This window comes from Rhineura floridana, chromosome 18 (genome assembly GCF_030035675.1).
Source record: "Rhineura floridana isolate rRhiFlo1 chromosome 18, rRhiFlo1.hap2, whole genome shotgun sequence".
In the NCBI taxonomy this organism is placed as follows: domain Eukaryota; kingdom Metazoa; phylum Chordata; class Lepidosauria; order Squamata; family Rhineuridae; genus Rhineura; species Rhineura floridana.
In genome coordinates, this window is record NC_084497.1 from 26,606,700 (window position 1) to 26,627,003 (window position 20,304).

The following is a 20,304-nucleotide window of genomic DNA, read 5'->3' on the forward strand; positions in this document are numbered from 1 at the left end:
GAGACTAAACGAAAGCCTCCAGCAACCCTCTTGAACAAATCATTGCACTCTGCAACCAGATGCCTCCCGTTTAATTCTTATTTTAAGTTTCTTAAGCTCAGTGTTGTTTGGGTCGACCATCAGGCCATACTCCACAGTCTTCCAGGCTTCTTCATAATGGCTCGCTGCAAAGGAGGACTGAGCCATTTGTAGGAATGCTTTGGACAGTGTGTCCCTATTGCGGTCAGCAGGGATAGTCATCAGAGCCAAAGACTGTCCCAGCTGAAGGGCTCTGATGTACTGTTTCACGGCCATTTCCTCCTCCGAGATGGACAAGAGCATCTCCCCCTGCAAGCAGTAGTCCTCAATTTGAGTCTTCAGGCCATTTGTCCCATGATTGTGAATCACCTTCTCTATATCCTTCAAAGCCTTCCTGTAGTCCTTCAGGTGTGCTAGGCAAACAGCACGTTGGCGAAGATAGCGTGGATTGCCATTGCTTGCCAAGATGGCCAGGGAGTAGTAGCCAAGAGCCTTTGCGTAGTATTGCTCCTTCACCAACGCATTTGCTTCAGTGGAAGCTACCTTTGGACAGAAAGGGTATCGGTTACCCCAATCCTAAATTAAGGTCTTATCTTGAAAGTAAGTCTGATTGAAGGGTCATAGCTCTGTGGTAGAGCATCTGCTTAGCATGAAGAAAGCCCCAGGTGCAGTCTTTGGAATCTCCAGGTGAGAGGGGGAATGTCCCCTGTCTCACATCTTGGAGAGCCACTGCCAGTCAGTGTGGACAGCACTGAGTTAGATGAACCACAGGTTTGACTTGACACAAGACAACTTCCTATGGTTGTAAGATTTTACTGTGACTTTGCATCCCAAGCATGTATGCTTAGGATCCAGTAACTCATGATGCTTTAAAGAAAATCAAATAAAACGAGTAGCGTATCTTTGTAAAGTTGCCCGCAACTAGATACCACCTGAAGGCGCTTTTGGCTCTCAGATGTTATACTTTCTATTCTCTTTTAAAGAGAACAATGGATTTAGCCTGAAGCTACAAATTTGAAACAAATTTGGATTTTCCACCCAAAGAATTCTGAATGGTGCAAGAGGAAATTTAATAACAAAAGCAACATGGGTTGGGGGCAGGGAGGTCCACAGATGCCGATGCAGACTGAAGCAGTGATATGGATGCTTTCAGCTTGTCACCAGTTTCGGCGGTTCCGTTGGGAACCCTGGCCTGGTGAATGAGCTCCCTTTGAAGTGGGAAAAGCTATTATCCTGAAGGATCACATGGAGTAAGGATCACATAGTAGCTGTTCAATTGGAAGATCCAGGCCAAGGATCCAGAACATCCAGGTGCATCTTCACACCATACAGAGTTAAACTATGGAATTTGCTCCCACAAGATACAGGCTCCACATACACTATGAATTTGAAGCACCTTTACAGCACATGACCTCCCCCAAAGAATCCTGAGCTGTAGTTTACCCCTCACAGAGGCTACAAGTCCCAGCACCGTTAAACTACAGTTCCCAAGATTCTTGGGGGGGGACTATGGACTTTAAATGTATGGTGCATACACAGCCCTAGTGATGGTCACAAACTTGGATGGCCTTCAAAGAGGATTATTTATGTGTTTATTATTTGTTTATTAAATTTATTAGTTGCATTTCTTCACAAAAATGAACACAGTGATGCAAAATAAAATGATTCAAATATCAAACTAACAAAATTAAAAAGTTTTTTTTTTAAAAAAAACTACAACACATAGACACGACGGTGGAACAAGACACCCCCTTAAAAAGGTTCCAACATCAAAAGCCCTCCCAGAATTAAGAGCTGAATGACTGGGAGACAGAGAATGTTTTTGCCTGGCGCCAAATGAGAGATTATGATAATGCCAGGCGTGCCTCTCGGCCTATAGAGTTCCATAAAAAGATTAAGGATTAGACAAGTTCCTCTCAATGGCTGAAAGCCACGATGGCTGTGTTCTCCCTCTGCTGTAGGAGATGGTGGGCAGTATCCAACTAGACCCTATACAGAGTAGACCTATTGAAATTAATGAACCCACGTTAGTCATGGCCATGACTAAGCAGGACTGAAGTTGGATACAATGCTCTATGAACGCCAGTTTCTGGGAATCACAGTGGGGAGAGTGCTGTTGTGCTCAGGTCCTGTTTATGGGCTATGTTGTTGTTGTTGTTAGTAGTAGTAGAAGTAGTAGTAGTGTTGTTAATAATAATAATAATAATAATAATAATAATAATAATCCATTTTTCAGGGATTGACCCTGGGGATTTAACTGAGCTATGGCCTTCCTTATGATTGATCGATTCTAGGAGGAACCTCCCCCCCCCAATTATATGTCAGCAATCATTTAGTAATGGGGGGGGATGATCACTGCCAACACAGTTCAGAAGGTTGAGAAGAGAACCAGGAGAGAGAGAGAGAGAGAGAGAGAGAGAGAGAGCACATATTTCCTTCCATTTCAATTCATGAAGGTCAATTAGGGGAACTTCATTAGAACAGCATGGCTCTAATGGATTTCTCATTAACCCTCCTTTAGCACTTAGAAAAGAAAGCAGCGCTTTTGCCGCACTGCTGCAAAGTGAATGTTTCAGTCACAAACAGCACTACCAGTTAGCCACCTATAGTAGTGGAGGCTACCATACTGGGGCAAATAGGGGACTGCCTCACCACCCTCAGCCAACCTGCACGTGTTTGCCCTCTTACTTACATCCAGTCCAGAGGGTGGCCCTGCCTGTCAGCTTCTTTCTCTTTAGCGTCTGTGTTGCCTTTGTAGAACTCGGCAGGGAGAAGTCAGCAGGAGAACGTTCTCCCTTCTTGGAGGTTTCCAGCAGCTGGTATTCAAGTGGCCTCTGACAGTGGAGGTATAACACAGCCATTGATGGCCTTATCTTCCATGAATCTGTCTAATCCCCTTTTAAGGCCATCCAAGATGGCGGCCATTGGTACCTCTTGAGAGACTGAATTCCACAGTTTGTGCTGCATGTAGAAGCCCTTCTTCCAACATTCAGCTTCATTAGATGTCCCCAAGTTGTGAGAGAGGGAGGAAAACTTTTCTCTACCCACTTTCTCCATGCCACGTGTAATTTCTCCATGCCCATCTGCCAGGAAGCTGCTTTTATTGCGGCTTGCACCCTAAAGCTGGCAGCATAAGAACAAAATTAAAATTGCGCTGCTCCTATTCAAGTTCCTGCTTATCCACAGAGGTCCAGTTTAGCTCCACAAATGTCAGGGCGGCTTGTGAAATGCCAAAATTACATTTGTATTCATATTTTATTTTGCTGCTTATTGACAGCTGTGGAATATTGAGGCAGGCTCTGGGCTTGAGACACCTAGTCTGGCTGTAGGCTTTCGGAAGCAGCCAAACATTCTCATTTCCCACAATGTCCCAGACCGAATGCGGCCCTCCAGGCCTCTCTAGCTGGCCCTGGGGATGGTTCCGAGGCACACCCTTGTTCCCAAGGCCACTCCCCTCCCCAGACTTGCTTCACACCATGCTCAACAGTTTTTGACTGGCTGGAAACGTGTCTTTGAACTCGGATCATCCGTCTCGCTTGCTTGGATGGAGGATACAGAGGGGTGCGTGAGTGTGTGTAGAAATGAGCCTCCTGTACAAAAGGTAAAATTTACATTAATTGCTCTGCCCACTTTTTTCCTCTGGCCCCACCCACCACCAGCATGCGGCCCCCAGAAGGTTGCTCGAAAGGGAATGCGGCCCTCGGTGCAACTGACGCTAAAACCACTACGTGATTTCACCTCTGAAGGATGTTGCTCAAGTTTGCTTGGTCATGTCAGTTTGTAAGTGTGATTCAATCACTCCCCCCCGGCTGGAAATTTGGAATATTCCAAACACCCCCACTTATTTGGAACTCGGAACAGCCATTCCCCCTAGCATCTTGGGCGGGGGAAGGTTTGCAGATCTAGTTTCCTGCAGAGATAAACTACCCAGGCCAAATAAATGTTTTAAAAAATGGTGCTAGGAACTACTGGCCAAGAAACATTTCACTTAGAAGGAGACACTTCCCACCTCCCTTAAGAAATGCTCTTGACCACCCTTTTAACTCCCACATTAAGTCAGTGATTAGCAATTAGTCCTTAAAATCTCCCAGCTTCTCTCTCCCAGCACAGAGATGCCGCCTGCCTTGCTTACAGTAGAGAGGCTCTTGCAGCGAGGATTGATAAATTAATATGTGCTTACTTAACGTCCTCCTGCTGGCTTGCTAGGGGCGCATTCAAAGCCAACTTCTCAAGGCTGCTCATTTATTTAGCATATCAGCACACAGCACCGGGTGTTTTCTTTGGTTTGCTTGCTTTGGAGGGTGGGGTTGTTTTGTTGTGGTTCAGGCCAGAAAAAAGGCAGTAACAGACTTGCCAGCCCAATGAAAAAAGGATTTAAAAAATAAAAAAGATGAAGGGCCTCATTTGCAATTGGGGAGAATAGGATTTGGGGAATAAAGCCAGCATCTTGGGTTAGCTGAACAGGAATAATCTGGGACAACTGGGGTGGAGAAAACCTCTTCACCTCCATATGGACATTGGTGCAATCCTAAGTGCATATTTGTGTGTGTGTGTGTGAGAGAGGGACCCATTTGCACTATACATTTAAAGCACTCTTGCACCATTTTAAACAGTCATGCCTTCCCTGCAAAGAATTCTGGGAAATGTAGTTTGTTTAGGGAGCATAGAGTTGTTAGGAGGTGTCCTGTTCCCCTCAAAGCCCTACAATTTCCAGAGAGGTTTGACAGTCAATTCCTCTTCCCAGGGAACTCTGGGAATTGTAGCTCTGTGAAGGGAGATAGCGGTCACCTAACAAACTCTCGGCACCCTTAGCAAACTACAGTTCCCAAGATTCTTTGGGGGAAGCCATGACTGCTTTAAATGTATGGGGCAGATGTTGCCAGAGAATGAGAATGAACACAGACGAGGTGAAATCCAAAACATGGGAGATGTTAAGGACTGAGCTCTGTAAGATCCTAGAAGCAGCATCTCAAGAGCTTTATGAAACAAACCAGCATGAAATGCAGCAATGGAAGAGGGCTACAAAACTGATCAGCACAGGGGTGGCTAACTCTTTTGCCTCTCCCCCCCAGATGCCAGGACAGAGTTCTTCACGCAGCTCATAGTTAAAACTATGCTCCCACAAGACGTCATGATGGGCATCGACTTGGATGGCTTTACAAGAGGATTAGACGAATTCATGGAGGAGAAGGCTATTGATGGCTACTAGCCATGATGGCTATGTGCTGCCTCCACTGTCAGAGGCAAAATACCTCTGAATACCAGTTGCTGGGAATCACAAGCGGGGGAGTTGCTCTTGCACTCATGTCCTGCTTTTGGGCTTCCCATGGACCTCTGGTTGGCCCCTAAAAGAAGATAATGCTGGATTAGAAGGGCCTTTGTCCTGTTCCAGCTGAAGGACTCTTCTTGGGTTCTTAAGGTGCAGTTCTAATGGCAACCAGGCAGACAGTAGGCAATTCCTGGTTCTAGCCATGATGCCTCCAGAATATCCATTGAATTTGTGTGTAGATGCAGCACTGTGTGAGGCTATCTATCACAGGGATGAGGAACCATTGGCCTTCCAGTGTTGGGACTCTGACTTCCAGCAGCCTCAGCCAGCATGGCCAATGGTCAAGGATGTCCAAAAATATCTGGAGAGGTTCTCTACCCTTGCTTTACAGGAGAGATGCTGCTGGACTATCATCAACTCCGGCCAACATGGTGAGTAGAAACAAAGAGATATAGAACATAGGAACACAGTCAGACATGGTAGGAGTTGTAGTCCAACAACATCTGGCAATGAGCAAGCTGTGGTCCTCCAGACATGGTTAGGACTCCCATCAGCTCCAGCCAACATGGCCAATGGTCAAGGTTGATGGCAGTTGTAGCCCAACAATGTCTGGAGAAGGCCACAGGTTCCCAAACCCTGATCTGGTCTGTTTAACCATTCTCTGGTCCTTCCAGCATTATCTCCCAACATGCATCGACACACGATTTGCATCATAAACAAGAACAAGCAGGTGATTCTACCTGAGCAAGGCTTTGTCGCTGCTTGGTGTCCAGGAAACTCATCAGGTATCCTAAATCGGCATAGTCTTTTGCAGCCAAACTGGCCAGAAGGTGAGCTGCGGCGTTCATGTTGCCTTTCTTGGCCTGAAGCATCCCAAAGCGAGAGTTGATGGAGTCGTTGGGTGCAGTGTGGCCAAACGCTCCCTGCAGGTGAGTCAGAGCCTCTTTGTGCCTCCCTGCCAATCAACACCAAAATAGTAGTTACAGGGAGGGGTCAATATGCCAATTTAAGGTTTTCTCCCTTTCTCATTTTTCCAGTCTTATATTGGGTTCTTCATGTTTTCACGTCAGTTTGAGATTTTTTTTTTTAAAAAAAGTTCTGGTTGAAAATTCATCAGTTTAGTAACATTTTCTCCTAATATACACATTTTTGCAAAACCATTTGCCCAATGTAATGCAGTTTTGTATTTTGATTTTCATGAATGTATGCATATATATGCACTCTTTACTCTGGTATATGAGTTTTTGTACACATCACTTGAAACTGCATTGGGGAATTTTTAAAAAAGTGCAAATTTTGAGGGATGGCTCTGTTTCAGTTTGCTCATTGTTTATGAAAGTGCGAACTGTGTAAGCTATATAAGGGGCAGAGCAATCCAACTTGCTGGAGGCTGGTGGGAGTGAAGCCGGCAGAGGTGGAACTGGCAAAAGGGGCTGCCACATCCAGCTGCCACTCAAAGGCCTCTTGGAGGGGAGGATGAGGCTTGTGCCAGCGGGGCACCGTGGAAGGAAAGAAAATACATGTTTCCTTCTGCCACCCCTTTTCCTGGCATACCAACAGCTGAACGGGGCCTGGATATCACATAAGCCCTTGGCCCCTCCTCTGACATGCCCCCAGAGTGTCGCTTTTGCAAGTATTCTGCCAGCTTTCTCCGGCTGCCCTTATGCTGGGCTGGGCTTCTCCGGCAGACCTCCAGCTGAGCCAGCCAGGTGATGGACTTATGCCGGCTTAGCCCAGCTGAGCCGAGACCTATCCAGCTCATCTGGAGGTCCACCATATTCAACTCCCCTCAGCCTGGCATAAACGTATGTTGGATTGTGCCTTAACTGGTTTAGCAATCAACCCCTGTTCCCAGGGATGTCTGGGAATTTTAATTGCTGTGTTGTTTTTAAAGGTAACACTGGTGCTACTAGTGAAAAAGCCCACTTCCACGTTACCTCAAGCCGATAATCATCATGCTGCAGCACGACTAAACGTGTTGCTGGGAAACAATGGAGGGCAGTCACAACAAGTAAGGTGGAAATGGTCCTCCTAGATATTAGGAAGATCTCTTACCATCCACAGCTAAGAGGTCCACATAGAGGATGTGACTCTCTGCTTCTTTGCTCTTCAGTTTCACAAGCAATTCCCCAACTATGGCGAGTTCCTTCAGAGGGCTTCCCATGGGTGGCTTTTTGCTAGCAAAGAATTCCGACAGCCTGGCCTTGCAGTGATCCACCAGCCACTGATGGATCAGCACTTGGGCTTCCTGCTTTAACGAAAGGATTTCTGGAACTGCCAAGACTGGATCAGCTTTTAGGGCTGAGGTTAGATCTTGCACCGCCTCCTACATAAATAAAACAAGAGCAACTGCAGCTAAAAAAGTGTTATTTCTTTGCTCACCCCTGGATTTGTTTGCACCAGTTGTTATCCCAAGGCAATGATTGCTTCACTCACTTCTGCTGAGGGATGGACAAATCAACCAATTTTGGTTTGTCTCAGGCAGTGTACACATCATATATTTAAAGCACCTGGCTTTCCCCAAAGAGTCCTGGGAGCTGTAGTTTACCCCTTACACAACTACAATTCCCAGCACCCTTAACAAACTGTTCCCATGATTCTTTCAGGGAAATCATGAGCTTTCAATGTGTTTTGAATGTATGGTTCTGAACACAGCCTCATTTATTTGCAGTTCACATGTCCACATTTCTACATCAGTTTGTGATCTTTTTAAAAAAAGTCATCTTGAAAATTCATCAGCATTTCAGTGCTATAAGAATTGTATGCAATTTTTGCCTGATGTACACATTTTTGCAAACAATGTTCCCTAACAGAATGCATTTTATGTTATTTTGCATGAATATATGAATCTTATGCACACTTTCCTCCAATATAGACTTTTTTGTACACATTGGTTGTATTGAACAACATCTACACAAAGCAGACCCTTTGAAATCAATGGGTCTAAGTTAGTGATGTTCTGAGTCAGACTTTTGTTGGACACAACCCATTATTTGGCTGGAGAACGGCATCACAACATTCAGAGGTGTGAATTTGGAAGGATAGCCATGTAAAGGATTGAATATTGTTGTGGAAAGAGCAAATTAGGTAGGTTTGCATTAAAACCCGGGCCTGTCTACCTTCCTAGTTTATCCAGGCATCAGATGGCTGAAGGGCAACCTGGAGTTCACTGTATGGAAGAATGTTTTTATACTGTAACTGTGTTTTAGAATAAATGTAACTGTGTTTTAGATGTTTCTCAACTAACTGTGTTTTTAGAATACTGTTCTTTTTGTTGCTGTTAAATTATTTTGTTATGTTAGCTCCCCTGGACACCTTTGGCAGAAAAAGTCGGTTGGTCGGTTGGTCGGTCGGTTGGTCGGTCGGTCGGTCGGTCGGTCGGTCGGTCGGTCGGTCGGTCGGTCGGTCGGTCGGTCATCCATCCATCCATCCATCCATCCATCCATCCATTCATCCATCCATCCATCCACCCACCCATCCATCCATCCATCCATCCATCCATCCACCCACCCATCCATCCACCCACCCATCCATCCATCCACCCACCCACCCATCCGTCCATGTTGGCCAGTGTGTTTGCATTGCACAAACCTCTCTACCACCTCACCCTTCCCAGTAAGCAATAGCGACCCACTTAGTGGTAGCTGATGCCCATTGGGACTGGTGGAGCAGAAGGCAGAGAGACCACCAGTAGGTGTAGCCAGAGCCAATGACAGGTGGAGCCATCTAATTCTGCCTCCATCCTCCTCCCTGCTGAGTTCTACAAGGACAAATCTAAGACCGAGGAGGAGGAATCTGACAGGCAATGCTGCCACCCCCAGGACTGGCTGTAAGTAAGAAGGTAGGCAGGTGAGGGCTGGCTGAGGGCACATTGAGGTTGATGGGACAGCACATCATTTGCCCTAATAGATCAGCTTCCACTGGACTCCTCTGCAGGAAGCTAGAATTCCAGTTCCCACTTTTTCCCTAAGTAACCCTTGTTCCAGGCTTGGCCTGAGTTAAAACCAGACTTTGGGGCTAAACTCTCTCTGAAAACCAGTGGAAGCTGCTGGCTGCAATGTCATCACTGGCTAATTTCTCTGCTTCTCCTCCCCCTTGCTCAAAGTCAAAAAGACATTCAATTATCTGCCTTTTCTACTCCTTTGGTAAACAAAAGGCTTCCTTTTCAATCCAGTGGTATTAAAGATGCATGCAACTGGAAAAATTAAAGCCTGTTTATTGTGATGTGCCTGCTATCTTGGAAGGCAGATAAGCCAGTCATCACAACCTTCCTATTAAGACAAACCACTTGGGGGTTTCCGATATAGAAACAGTTTGCCTTTAATGGTTGAAAAGAAGAAGAAAAAAGGAGGGGGGGGGAGAGGAAAGGTTTTTAAAATGTTAATCCTGTTTAACCTTCATCAAATGATTCTTTTTATCACCTTCAGGCCTTTTCGGGGATTTTCATTGCCTTTGCAGGATTTTGCAGAGAGAATAAAGGTTTCTTTATAGCTTAGGTGGATCTTTGCTGTTGTGTCTCTCTCCCCACCTCCTCTTCTGTAAAGAATGCTTTCTTCACAGCATTATTTGGTATGGCTTAAGAGCCGGCATGTGGTGCAGTAGTTAGAGCAGTTGTGCACAACTTGCAAATATCAGGATAACAAAAGTGGAATTGTTGAGCCCTTATGGCTACAAAGAGACTTATATTTCGAGCCTGTAAGGGTAAATACCCACTGTCTATTATGCAATGCTCTGAGGACCTAAACACCCTTGCTACATTTGAACATATTTCTCAGAAATGACCATTTTGTGTGGACACCTACCTGGCCATTTGGATAGCTTATATTGATTTATATGTTTACATTAAGGATGGGTGGTGTTCAATGCTGGTCCTACTCAGAGTAGTCTCACTGAAGTTAATGGACATGGCTACTTCATATTGATTCAATGAACTATACTTATTTTTAAAAAAGCTCTCCCTTTCGGCTTAATTTTGTTGTTATATACCTTCAAGTCGATTACGACTTATGGCAACCCTATGAATCAGCAACCTCCAACAACATATGTTGTGAGCCACCCTATTCAGATCTTCTACGTTCAGGTCTGTGGCTTCCTTGATGGGATCAATCCATCTCTTGCTTGGCCTTCCTCTTTTTCTACTCCCTTCTGTTTTTCCCAGCATTATTGTCTTTTCTAGTGAATCATGTCTTCTCATGATGTGTCCAAAGTATGATAACCTTAGTTTCATCATTTTAGCTTCTACTGATAGTTCTGGTTTAATTTGTTCTAACACCCAATTATTTGTCTTTTTCGCAGTCTATGGTATGCATAGAGCTCTCCTCCAATGCCACATTTCAAATGAGTTGATTTTTCTCTTATCCGCTTTTTTCACTGTCCAACTTTCACATCCATTCATAGAGATTGGGAATACCATGGTCTGAATGATCCTGACTTTAGTGATACATCTTTGCATTTGAGGACCTTTTCTAGTTCTCTCATAGCTGCCCTCCCCAGTCCTAGCCTTCTCCTTTTTCTTGACTATTTCAGCTTAATAGATACACTAAATAAATGAAAATAAAGGTATATGTTTTAAGAAGCCCAGCCAAAAAGCCAGTCATTTTTGCAGTCGATGTTGGTCCATTGGGGCTAGTGGGCACTGCTCCACCAACCTCAATCTAGTCCAGGAGATGGCCCTGGCTGTCAGCTTGCTTCTAAGAACATAAGAACATAAGAAGAGCCTGCTGGATCAGGCCAGTGGCCCATCTAGTCCAGCATCCTGTTCTCACAGTGGGCAACCAGGTGCCCTTAGTCTTCAGCGTAGCCCTTGTAGAACTCAGCAGGGAGGAGCATGAGCTCAAGACTAGGATTGGTTGGCTCTGCTGTCATTGGCTTTGGCTCCACCAATCATTAGCTCTGGCTCCACCTAGTGTTGGGCTCCCTGCCTTCCACCCTACCAGTCCCAATGATCAACAGCTGCCCCTGCACATACATACACGTTGGAAAACCTGTCTGCTTTAGCGATGTGGATCGCAGCGTTACTATGCATGAGATACTGGACTGTAATTAGGTGGTACTGAAGGAATGATTCTCTGCACATGCTTAGAGACATTATTCTTATGTCACATACCAACGTTAAAGGGGGGCTTCCTACAAAGGTGTCCTCTCCCACCTTGATTTAGAGTCTGCTTCCGACAGATTCATTTCTTCCTTTTCAGGCACGTTTGCAAAGGAAGACATGTTGCCTCCCCAGTCTGAATGCAAACCTGGGGTGCAAAGGATGAATGCAGTGTTTGTGGAAGGGACCGGCTGCACTCAGGGAGCTCCTGAACGGAGCTGATCCCAGAGGGCTTGGATTTGGGACAAAAAATTCAGCTGGCTATGGGATTCTTCTGGAGAAGAAGTAAAAGAAGAGGTAGGGACGAGCACATCTGTTAGTTTCTGTTTCTCCTGGCTTCTCATTTTCCCCAGTTTTAAAGTCAGTTCTCCACATCAGTTTGTTATCTGTCTGTCTGTCTGTCTGTCTGTGTTTATGTTTATGCATATGATTGATATATGCATATATCACATACATAATATATGAGAGAGATATGATACATGCATATCATTTTAGCGCCCCTTGTGGAAACACTCTTCTGATATTCCCATATAATATATGGTTTTAGTGCTCCTTGTACAACAACAACAATTTGTTGTATCCAACATTAATCCTACAGTATATATAGTTTTTATCTTTGCAATTGTTCTACATATGTTTTTATCAGGCTGCATCCAATATTAGTCTGCTGGGAGTAAACCCAGTGAAATTAATGGACATTACTAACTTTTAATTAGTCTGCTCTGAGTAACATTTAATTGAAAGCAACCTACTACTACTACTAACAATAATAATCTGAATTCCTACCTTTTTCTGATTCAGAGCTAGATGAACGAATCCTTTCCCACTCAAAGCCTGTGCATTGGTGGGGTCTTCTTTTAGGATGGCATTGAAATCAAATATGGCTGTTTTCTTCTGGCCAAGGTGCCCATAACAGCGGGCCCTGGTAAGAAGGGAATCAACAGCATGACCTCCTATGGTGAAACAGAAACAAGCAGGGTCAAAACCAGCATGCTTTTCTTTAGGACACACTGAGCTTAAAATGGACAGTATTAGAAATTTGAAATAGACGTCTGAGATATCCTAGAAGATATTGTGATAGTATATGCCATAATATCAAAACCATTACAGTGGTTAGAGTGTTGGACTAGGATTTGGGAGACCAAGGTTTGAATCCCCACTCAGCCATGAAGCTCACTGGGTGACCTTGGGCCTGCCACTGTCTCTCAGCCTAACCTACCTCACAGGGTTGCTGTGAGGATTACATGTACAGGGGGAGAATAATATATCCCACCTTGGAGGAAAGGTTGGATATAAATGTAACAATAAATAAATCAGTTTGTTCCTTTATATCCAAATGTTCCTGTATGGTCCAGAAACTTACTTTTCCCCTCCTCCCTCCTCTTCTGTTTTTCCTCGTGTGCCGTGCCTTTTGAGAATGTGAGGCTAGGGGCAGTCCCTGTGCACCATATGTCTGGAGGACCACTGCTGGTGGATTCATGCAGATTTTGAACAGTGTGAGGGACAAAATGAAAACCGATGGGACCCCACAGCATTAAGGCCATGAAGCTGAGCAGGAATCTTGTCGATGCTGTCCTCTGGAGGCTTGCGGAAGTATATTAAAAAACTTTAGAAAAAAGTATACCCAGGAAAGGGGGGATCCCATCACATCCTAATTGGTCCATCTGTCTCAATATGGTCTACTCTGACTGGCAGCCCCTCTCCAGGATTTCAGGCAAGGAGTTTCTCCCAGCCCTACCTAGAGATGCTGGGGAATAGAACCTGGGCCTTCTGCGTGCCAAGCAGATGCTCTGCCAATGAGCTACGGCCCTTCCCCAAAGCCACTGAGGATATTCAGGGGCTATGTAATGCCGAGTTTCTTCTGGGAGGACATGACAAAGAAAACCAGGAAGGGAGAGGAGAAATGGAATGGAATCTATTAGGTCATGGGTGGCTGGCATTTTGCTGTAAGCCCTACTTGTAATTGCTAGAAACATCATCATCATCCTCAGTATGCCTTCTACACAAGGCAACGAAAACAACAGCAGGCATATTTTGGAAACCATGCCAAATGGACACCCATGGCAGAGCCTTCTTCATCCAGCTGGCAAAGGCCTGTTGGAACAAAAATGTCTTCAGTTGTTTTGGAAAGTGCAGAGAGCGGGTGGCTGTTGCATCTCGACAGGGAGGCTGTTCCACAGAAGAGGGGCAGCCACGCTGAGAGCCCTGCTCCGAGTGACTGTGGAGTGGGCTTCTGATAACTTTGAAACTTGCAGGAGAAGCTCCCTTGCAGGCTGCAGTGACCTACTGTGGGTATCTTAGGCACAAGGCAGTCCTGAGCTGTATAGGGCCTTATAAGTTAGCACCACAACCTTGATCTTGGCCCGGTAGCAGATTGGCAGCCAGTGCAAAGTGTTATATGCTGGTGATAATTTGCTGCCACAAGCAACCTAGTTGCTACCTTCTGCTGCAACTTCCAGACCATCTTCAAGGGTAGCCCCACACAGGGCGCACTGCAGTAACCCAAACTTGGGGTTACCAATATGTGGACAAGTGTGGTGAGGCTGTCCCAAATCCAGGAAGAGAAATAAAAAGAGTTGGGACAGGTTTCACGTGCCACCATGAAGGTGGGATTGATGCACATCTTTTTGCACAAAGATGATAACTCTGCAGCATCTCACCTGCAGCGATGATGGCAAAGGAGAGGTAGAGGATGGCTTCTTTGATGGAACTGTCCCCTTGCTTATGCTTCAGAATCGTCATGGCCCTAGAGTGACAGTGGCTTTGCATCAATGCCCGGTCTTCGGCTTTTAAAATCTTCATGACAGTCAGAAGGCAAGAAGTCTCCCCAGCTTGGGTCATTTTCTTCAGTAGCTTCAGGAAGGAAAATACAGAGAAAAGAGAGTTAGACACCAAGATTTTGGATGGACGGATCTGCCGGTTTCTATTTATCATTTTACCATTCTTCATTTTTCAACATTTCCGCATCAGTTTGTGTTTGTTAAAGAAGTTTTCATGAAAATCTGTCACCTTTTTAGTGCAAATGTTTCCTAACATACCCATTTTTGTGCTGTATCCAGTGTTACTTTACTCAGAGTAGACCCACTGAAATTAATAGACATGACTAACTTAGATCCATCAAGTTCAATCGGTCTGGTCTGCATAAAACGTAGAAACAGCCCATAATATGCAATTTTGCCTGACATACACATTTTTGCAAGACATGTTCTCCTGATTGCATGCCTCTTTACCTATGTTGCTTTCACTGCATTTTTAAGTGTACTTCCCCCCAATATACACATTTTTGCACACATTATTTTATTGGAGAACTGCATCACAGCATCTGGAGAAGTGCAATTTTTTAAAATAGAAAAACAGCCGAGTTCTGGTTTGCACATTGCTTTGGAAAGTGCGGATTTTGGGAGGCAGTTGAACAGGTTTCCCATCATCTGGGGATGGGATTTCATTGTCCCACGTAACTCGTTTTTGTTTTGACTGCATTTTTTTTCCTGGCACAAGGTTATAACGGCACAGGATTAAAATGTTTGCATTAACTATTCAAAGGACTATACTGCTGTACCACTGGAAATAATTCATTTCTGTGAATTCCAAGCAAAGGCAACACTGTCATCTACTGGTAAGTAGCAGGTAGTCCTGGACTAGTTTCCAGCTCTCCAAAATCTTAATGCATGGCCAAAGTTCATTTAATTTTTTTTTTTTATCCTCATGGGATGGATGCTTACTAACACCTTGTGGCTGACCCCTGCAGACATTCCTGTCCTGCCAACAGTTCATTATACATCTGGATTTCAGAACAAGGATTTAGGATTTCTCCCCTCCTTACCTGGTTGCAATCATATAAAAAGCCTTTCTTCAGCTGAAGCAGAGCCAGCCTGGCTAGGATGGCTGATCTCTGGGAGGGTTTGGAGAGAGCCACCAGAAGGACCTTGTGAGCTTCATCCACTCGATCCATCTGGTACAGAGCATCAGCACACAGGAGCTGAGATGTCTCATCTGAAGCGTCCAGGTCCAAGAGGAGAGAAGACAGTTGGTGAACCCCAGATGCATCCCTAAACCAGAAAAGGGCTTCTACAGATTATCTGTTCCTTGTCCACTGACACTTCTGTATTAGGTCTTTCCAGTATCCAGATCACTTCATCCGCATACACAACTTCAGTAAGCCTCAAACATCTTCGTAAGGGTGCTCAGTGTTATTCAAGTCTCTGAAAGGCATGCAGAGCTCAACACAAGAAGAAGTTTCAGTGTCAAGGAGAGCTTCACATATGCGATGGAGAAGCTTGAGAAAAATCGAGGAAGCTCCTCCTTGCATGGAGCTCAGTGTAAGAGCTCTACAAATGCATGGTTTGCATTGAATTCAGCTCGACAGCAGGCCTCTCTTCACAACTGTTTCTGCCTAAAGCAGTCACAGAGGCCACATTGACTTTTTCAACTGCAGAAGCAGTTGCAAACAAGATGTAGATAATATGCTCAGTCATGTGCCCAGATTGATCTGAGATATGTCAACAAGTCCCCCCCAAAGCTGATCAGGGCAGAATCTCTTGCATATATTAGACAGGTGCCATCACTGTTGTCTTTTTGGCGCCTTCCTCTTTCAACAAACCTTTTAAGTAGAAACCTTATTCAAGTCTGCATCTCTGTTGGAATTGTTTATAAATGTTTTTAAACATGTTTTTAGTATTTTACCACTTGTTTGCTACCCTATATATCCTATAGACATAAAATGGTAAGGTTATTGTCATGCAGCTGCAGTTTGCGTGGCTGCTGACAGGTGGCGCTGCAAACTACAGAGTGACATGGGAGGAGGTGGGAAGCTTTAGTGGAGGAGGCAAAGAGAGAGGGAGAAGGAGGCAGGCAGGAGCAAAGGGAGGGGATGGGAAGATTTGGTGACTGGTAAAGGGAGGCAGTAGGTGGTGAGGGGCAGGAAGGGTTGGCAAGCGAAGCAAGCAGGGGCACAGCCCCTAGTTAAAACTATATTTCTCAAATTCAGCAGGACAAGCGAATGTCAATTTATAATGCCTGAACTCCACAGCTTATATTTGCAGTTCTCAGATCCTCATCATGTATTTGAAGATGAATTCAGACATGTATTTACCCCATCCCTCTATAACAAGCATGGGGAACTTGTTCTGGCTGGCAGGTTAGGTGCCTATCTTCCCTCAACCTCAATGGCCAACTTTGACAGGTGGGTGGGGCTTCTTACCTGCCAATCACCTGGCATCAAAACAATACCAGGTGATGTGGCAGCTCCGTTTGAGCAAGACTTCCATCTTGCAGAGAGAGAGGTGGTTTTGCCCATGCATCTAGAAATCATACCTTGCAGGCAAAGACACAGAGCTGTCAAAACCCAGTGTGTGGCATTTTGCAAGCCCTGATGATCAGCGGATTGTCAGCACTTGCAAAATCCAGTGTACAAGGCTTTGCACAGCACAGGGGTGGGGAATCTCTGGCCCACGGGCCAATCTTGGCTCACCAGAGACTCCAAGTTGGTCTGTGAGGCCATTTCCCCCAAACCTTGTCCACCTGTCCATCAGCTGACATTGCTAGTTGATGTCATCTGATGGATGGGGGGGACAAAGTTCAATCCTGCTTGATGCTACAATCCTACTGGGCTCTGTTTCTCCACCCCTTTTCTTGTGGGGAACATGCTGGTGACGCAGCACCCTGCAGTTGGTGAGTGGACAGTTCAAGGCTTCCGGGTGCTGCTTCGCCTTGCATTCCCTGTGGAAAATGCACTGGTGTAGCAGACCTCCTTCCCCACCCTCACAAATCACCTTTGACAGGTGGGTGGGTGGGACTGCCCACCTGTCAGTCACCTGACTTCATCATGACGTCAGATCTGCACTACTGCACTCCAAAACGGACTCATCTGTCCTTAAAGCATCGGCCCAGGAAGATACACTTACCCTTCTTTCATCTGGAAGCTGTTCAGCTCTCTCGATTTGGTCCGTCGGGACGCCGAGCTGCTGCTTGGGGCTTTGTTCCGTTCCAGGATCTTCCTTGCTTCTTCTTGGAGAATAATCAGAAGGAAACCTCTTTGGTTCCAAGGGACGTAGGATTTGATCACAAAGCTGGTTTCTTCAAATCTAAACCTACAGGCAGTAATATAATCCAGGGCTGTAAGGTAAGGACTTCCACCCCAAGCTCGGATCAAGCCACGACCACAAAGAGCCTTCACACAACTGCTGGGATGCGGGGAACTGTATTCGATGATCTTCTGAAAATCCTGAAGAGCCTCTTCGCAGCGTTTGGCATGAAGATGGCAAAACCCTCGGATGGCAAGAAGGGTATTATAATATGTCTCCTCTTCTGAACCCAGAAGACGGTTGCAGATTTCCGAGGCACTTTGGATATTGCCCTCCAAGAGGGAGCAATCTGCCAGCCGGACATTTAGTTCACGCCTGGCCACTGGGGAAATCTGAATGAGGAAGCGGAGGGTGCGGATCACCGGGGGGAGAAGCTCTTTGCCGCCATCGCTTCGGACCTCAGGCCTGGCACGTACAGCTTCTCTGTAAGCAGCAAACTCCCCATCTAGGGCTGCTCTGGCATGCTTTCCTACCCTCTCGGAATCCCCAGCAGAGAAAAGCGCCTTGAAGCGCCTCATTGCCAGGGCTGGGCATGCCTCAAAGGCCGCTGTCAAGTCCTGCATCATTTCCTGCACCCTTCCACCAAGAGAGAAATAAGCAGCAGCCCTGTCTATGAGAAGGCCGGACGCTCTGTCATTCCAGAATGCACCGGCGTCAGACAAGGCCTCTAAAGCCTTGCTGTAGACAGACACACTCTCCTTGTATTTGTGTTTCTCAAAGAGGTAGGCTGCCTGTGCCTGGCAGACACGGATGTCCTCTGGTGCAACAGCAGCCAGGAAGTCGTGGCAGTTCCTTTGCCAGTTTTCTGGGCCCTCGCTACAGCAAGTGCTCTCCTGAAGCGAGAGGAAGTCAAAGAAGGCCTCAATGATGTGCTGGAGGTGCTCCTTTTGTCGATTGCGTATGAACTTCACAGCCTCGTCCCGATGTTCTGCAAAGACGCAGAGATAATCTGTGATGCCCTTTTGGAAGCGTGTCTGCAACAGCACCTGCGCCAAAGCCTTGGTAAGGACCAGCTCCACACAACGGTGTTCATCAAGCAGAGAGTCACATTGGCTCATCACTTCCTCATAGTGGCCCAGTTTGAGCAAGGCTTCCATCTTGCAGAGAGAGGCAGCCATGTTGTTGGGGTCGAGGGTTGAGAGGAAAATGGCAGCAATTCCAACACTGAGAGACGTGTCCTTCAGGCCTTGAACCCTTGGAATGGGGCTGCCATCTCGACACCACCTTGTTAAAGTTGTAATCACTTTGGCACGAGACTCTTTACCCAGGGAAGCCACCTTGCCAACAGCCGTCGGGATGCTGCAACTGAATGCGGCCGTATAGAAGGCAGTGGCAATAGATAGGTCTTCTACAGCTAATCGCTGCTCCCCTTCCTTACAGAGCCACAGAGCCTGCTCCTTAGATGACATGGAGACTGTTGAAACTTCTCTGGTACCAGCAACCACATTTACTCCACTTGCAAGCCTGTTTTTTTTTTTTAAAAAAAATAATAATTAAAAAATCTATTAAAAATTAGCCTGAGGGATTGCAAGACTGACGGGTTTGTTTACAAGACAGAAACTGATCATAACATATTATGATGTTATGGAGTCATAAGAAGTTTAGAAGAGCCTGCTGGATCAGGCCAGTGGCCCATCTAGTCCAGCATCCGGCTCTCACAGTGGCCAACCAGATGCCCATGGGAAGCCCACAAACAGGACCCAAGTGCAAGACCACTCTCCACTCCAGTGGCTTCCAGCTACTGGTATTTGGAAGCATACTTCCTCCAACTGTGGAGGCAGAGCATAGCCATCCTGGCTAGTGGCCACTGAGGCATAGAAGTGAGGGTCAGCTTCCTTTACATGTTAAATGTGTCGCAGCCAGTATGAATGTTAGCAAAGGCCATTATGGAGCGTCTTTCCCCCTACTCCCATTTGTTTAGCTTTTTTAATTGCCTTTCATTAGTTTGAAGCACCATCTGCATGCTTGACTTCATACAAAATATGACAGAAAATTCCCACAACTAGTGGCTCTGATGTAAATGGCTAGTGAATCCGCTCCGGGTTTTAGTTCAAACTTTCACGGAGCTCTCCGAGGTGCTGAAGTAAGACAGGTGCATTCCCGGCCCTTGCATCCATCCCCAAGACAAGGCTCAATGTTGCCTTCATAGCTTCATTGAACCAAGGGGAACATAACCCTTTATAACCCTTAGCAGACTGATTGCACCTTCTCTTTCAGCAAGCCTTCTGCGTGGATATCTTTATCCCAGCTGGTACCTACATTGGATTTGAATTGATGCTATATATGTGTTGCCGTTGTGTCACATTGTTCTTGTGCCTGTCACTGTTTTTAAATTGCTTTCAAATATATGCAGTTGTCCTGTGTAGATTTTTTTAGCGTATTGCAAATTGCTTTGGGATGATTCATTTATGAAGCGAGTCATAAATGAAAGAATTATTTATTTATTTATTTATTACATTTATACCCCACCTTTCCTCCAAGCAGGGCCGATGCCTGCCCTGGGATTGTGGGTGCCATAGCTCACCACACCCTCCCGATACAGGCGGCATGGGGATAATAAGCCTGCCCACATGACCCATATACCTCTTTTGTCAGCATGCACAACCAAGGTGGTAGTGGGGATGCCAACCCCTTATAGGGAAGTCCCCCCCACAGCCATCTTGGGTGACGGCAGACAGGTGCACATAGCAGGCATGGTTTGCATACTGATGGGAGAGGTAGGTGGGGAGCACAGGCAGGCTTATTGAAGCCCACACTGCCTGTCTGGGGCAAGGGGTGTGCCTGGGAGCTCCTGCTTCATGATCCATGGCAGCATCAGGTTGCAGGACCTGACACTGCCA

At 45.9% G+C, this 20,304-nt stretch overlaps 1 protein-coding gene across 1 annotated transcript; it reads right to left on the reverse strand.

Moving 5' to 3' along the window:
* Positions 1-39: 39 nt before the first annotated feature.
* On the reverse strand, positions 40-18,873 carry TTC34 (tetratricopeptide repeat domain 34). Its single transcript, XM_061601923.1, has 7 exons — positions 17,285-18,873; positions 15,205-15,430; positions 14,042-14,234; positions 12,168-12,334; positions 7,343-7,613; positions 6,028-6,242; positions 40-561 (listed from the first exon to the last, which is right to left on the reverse strand). Exons 1-7 carry the CDS (start codon positions 18,871-18,873, stop codon positions 40-42), a joined length of 3,183 nt encoding a protein of 1,060 aa, XP_061457907.1.
* Positions 18,874-20,304: the final 1,431 nt, after the last annotated feature.

Bases quoted from the DNA above. Each gene is read 5' to 3' on its own strand.
- TTC34 (XM_061601923.1), bottom strand. From the start codon at position 18,873: ATGTCATCTAAGGAGCAGGCTCTGTGGCTCTGTAAGGAAGGGGAGCAG. The intron at 7,614-12,167 runs GTAGGAATTCAG...TTATTTATGTAG, and splicing joins TAGCTCTGAATCAGAAAAAG to GAGGCGGTGCAAGATCTAAC. The intron at 6,243-7,342 runs GTAAGAGATCTT...GTTGATTGGCAG, and splicing joins GGACCTCTTAGCTGTGGATG to GGAGGCACAAAGAGGCTCTG.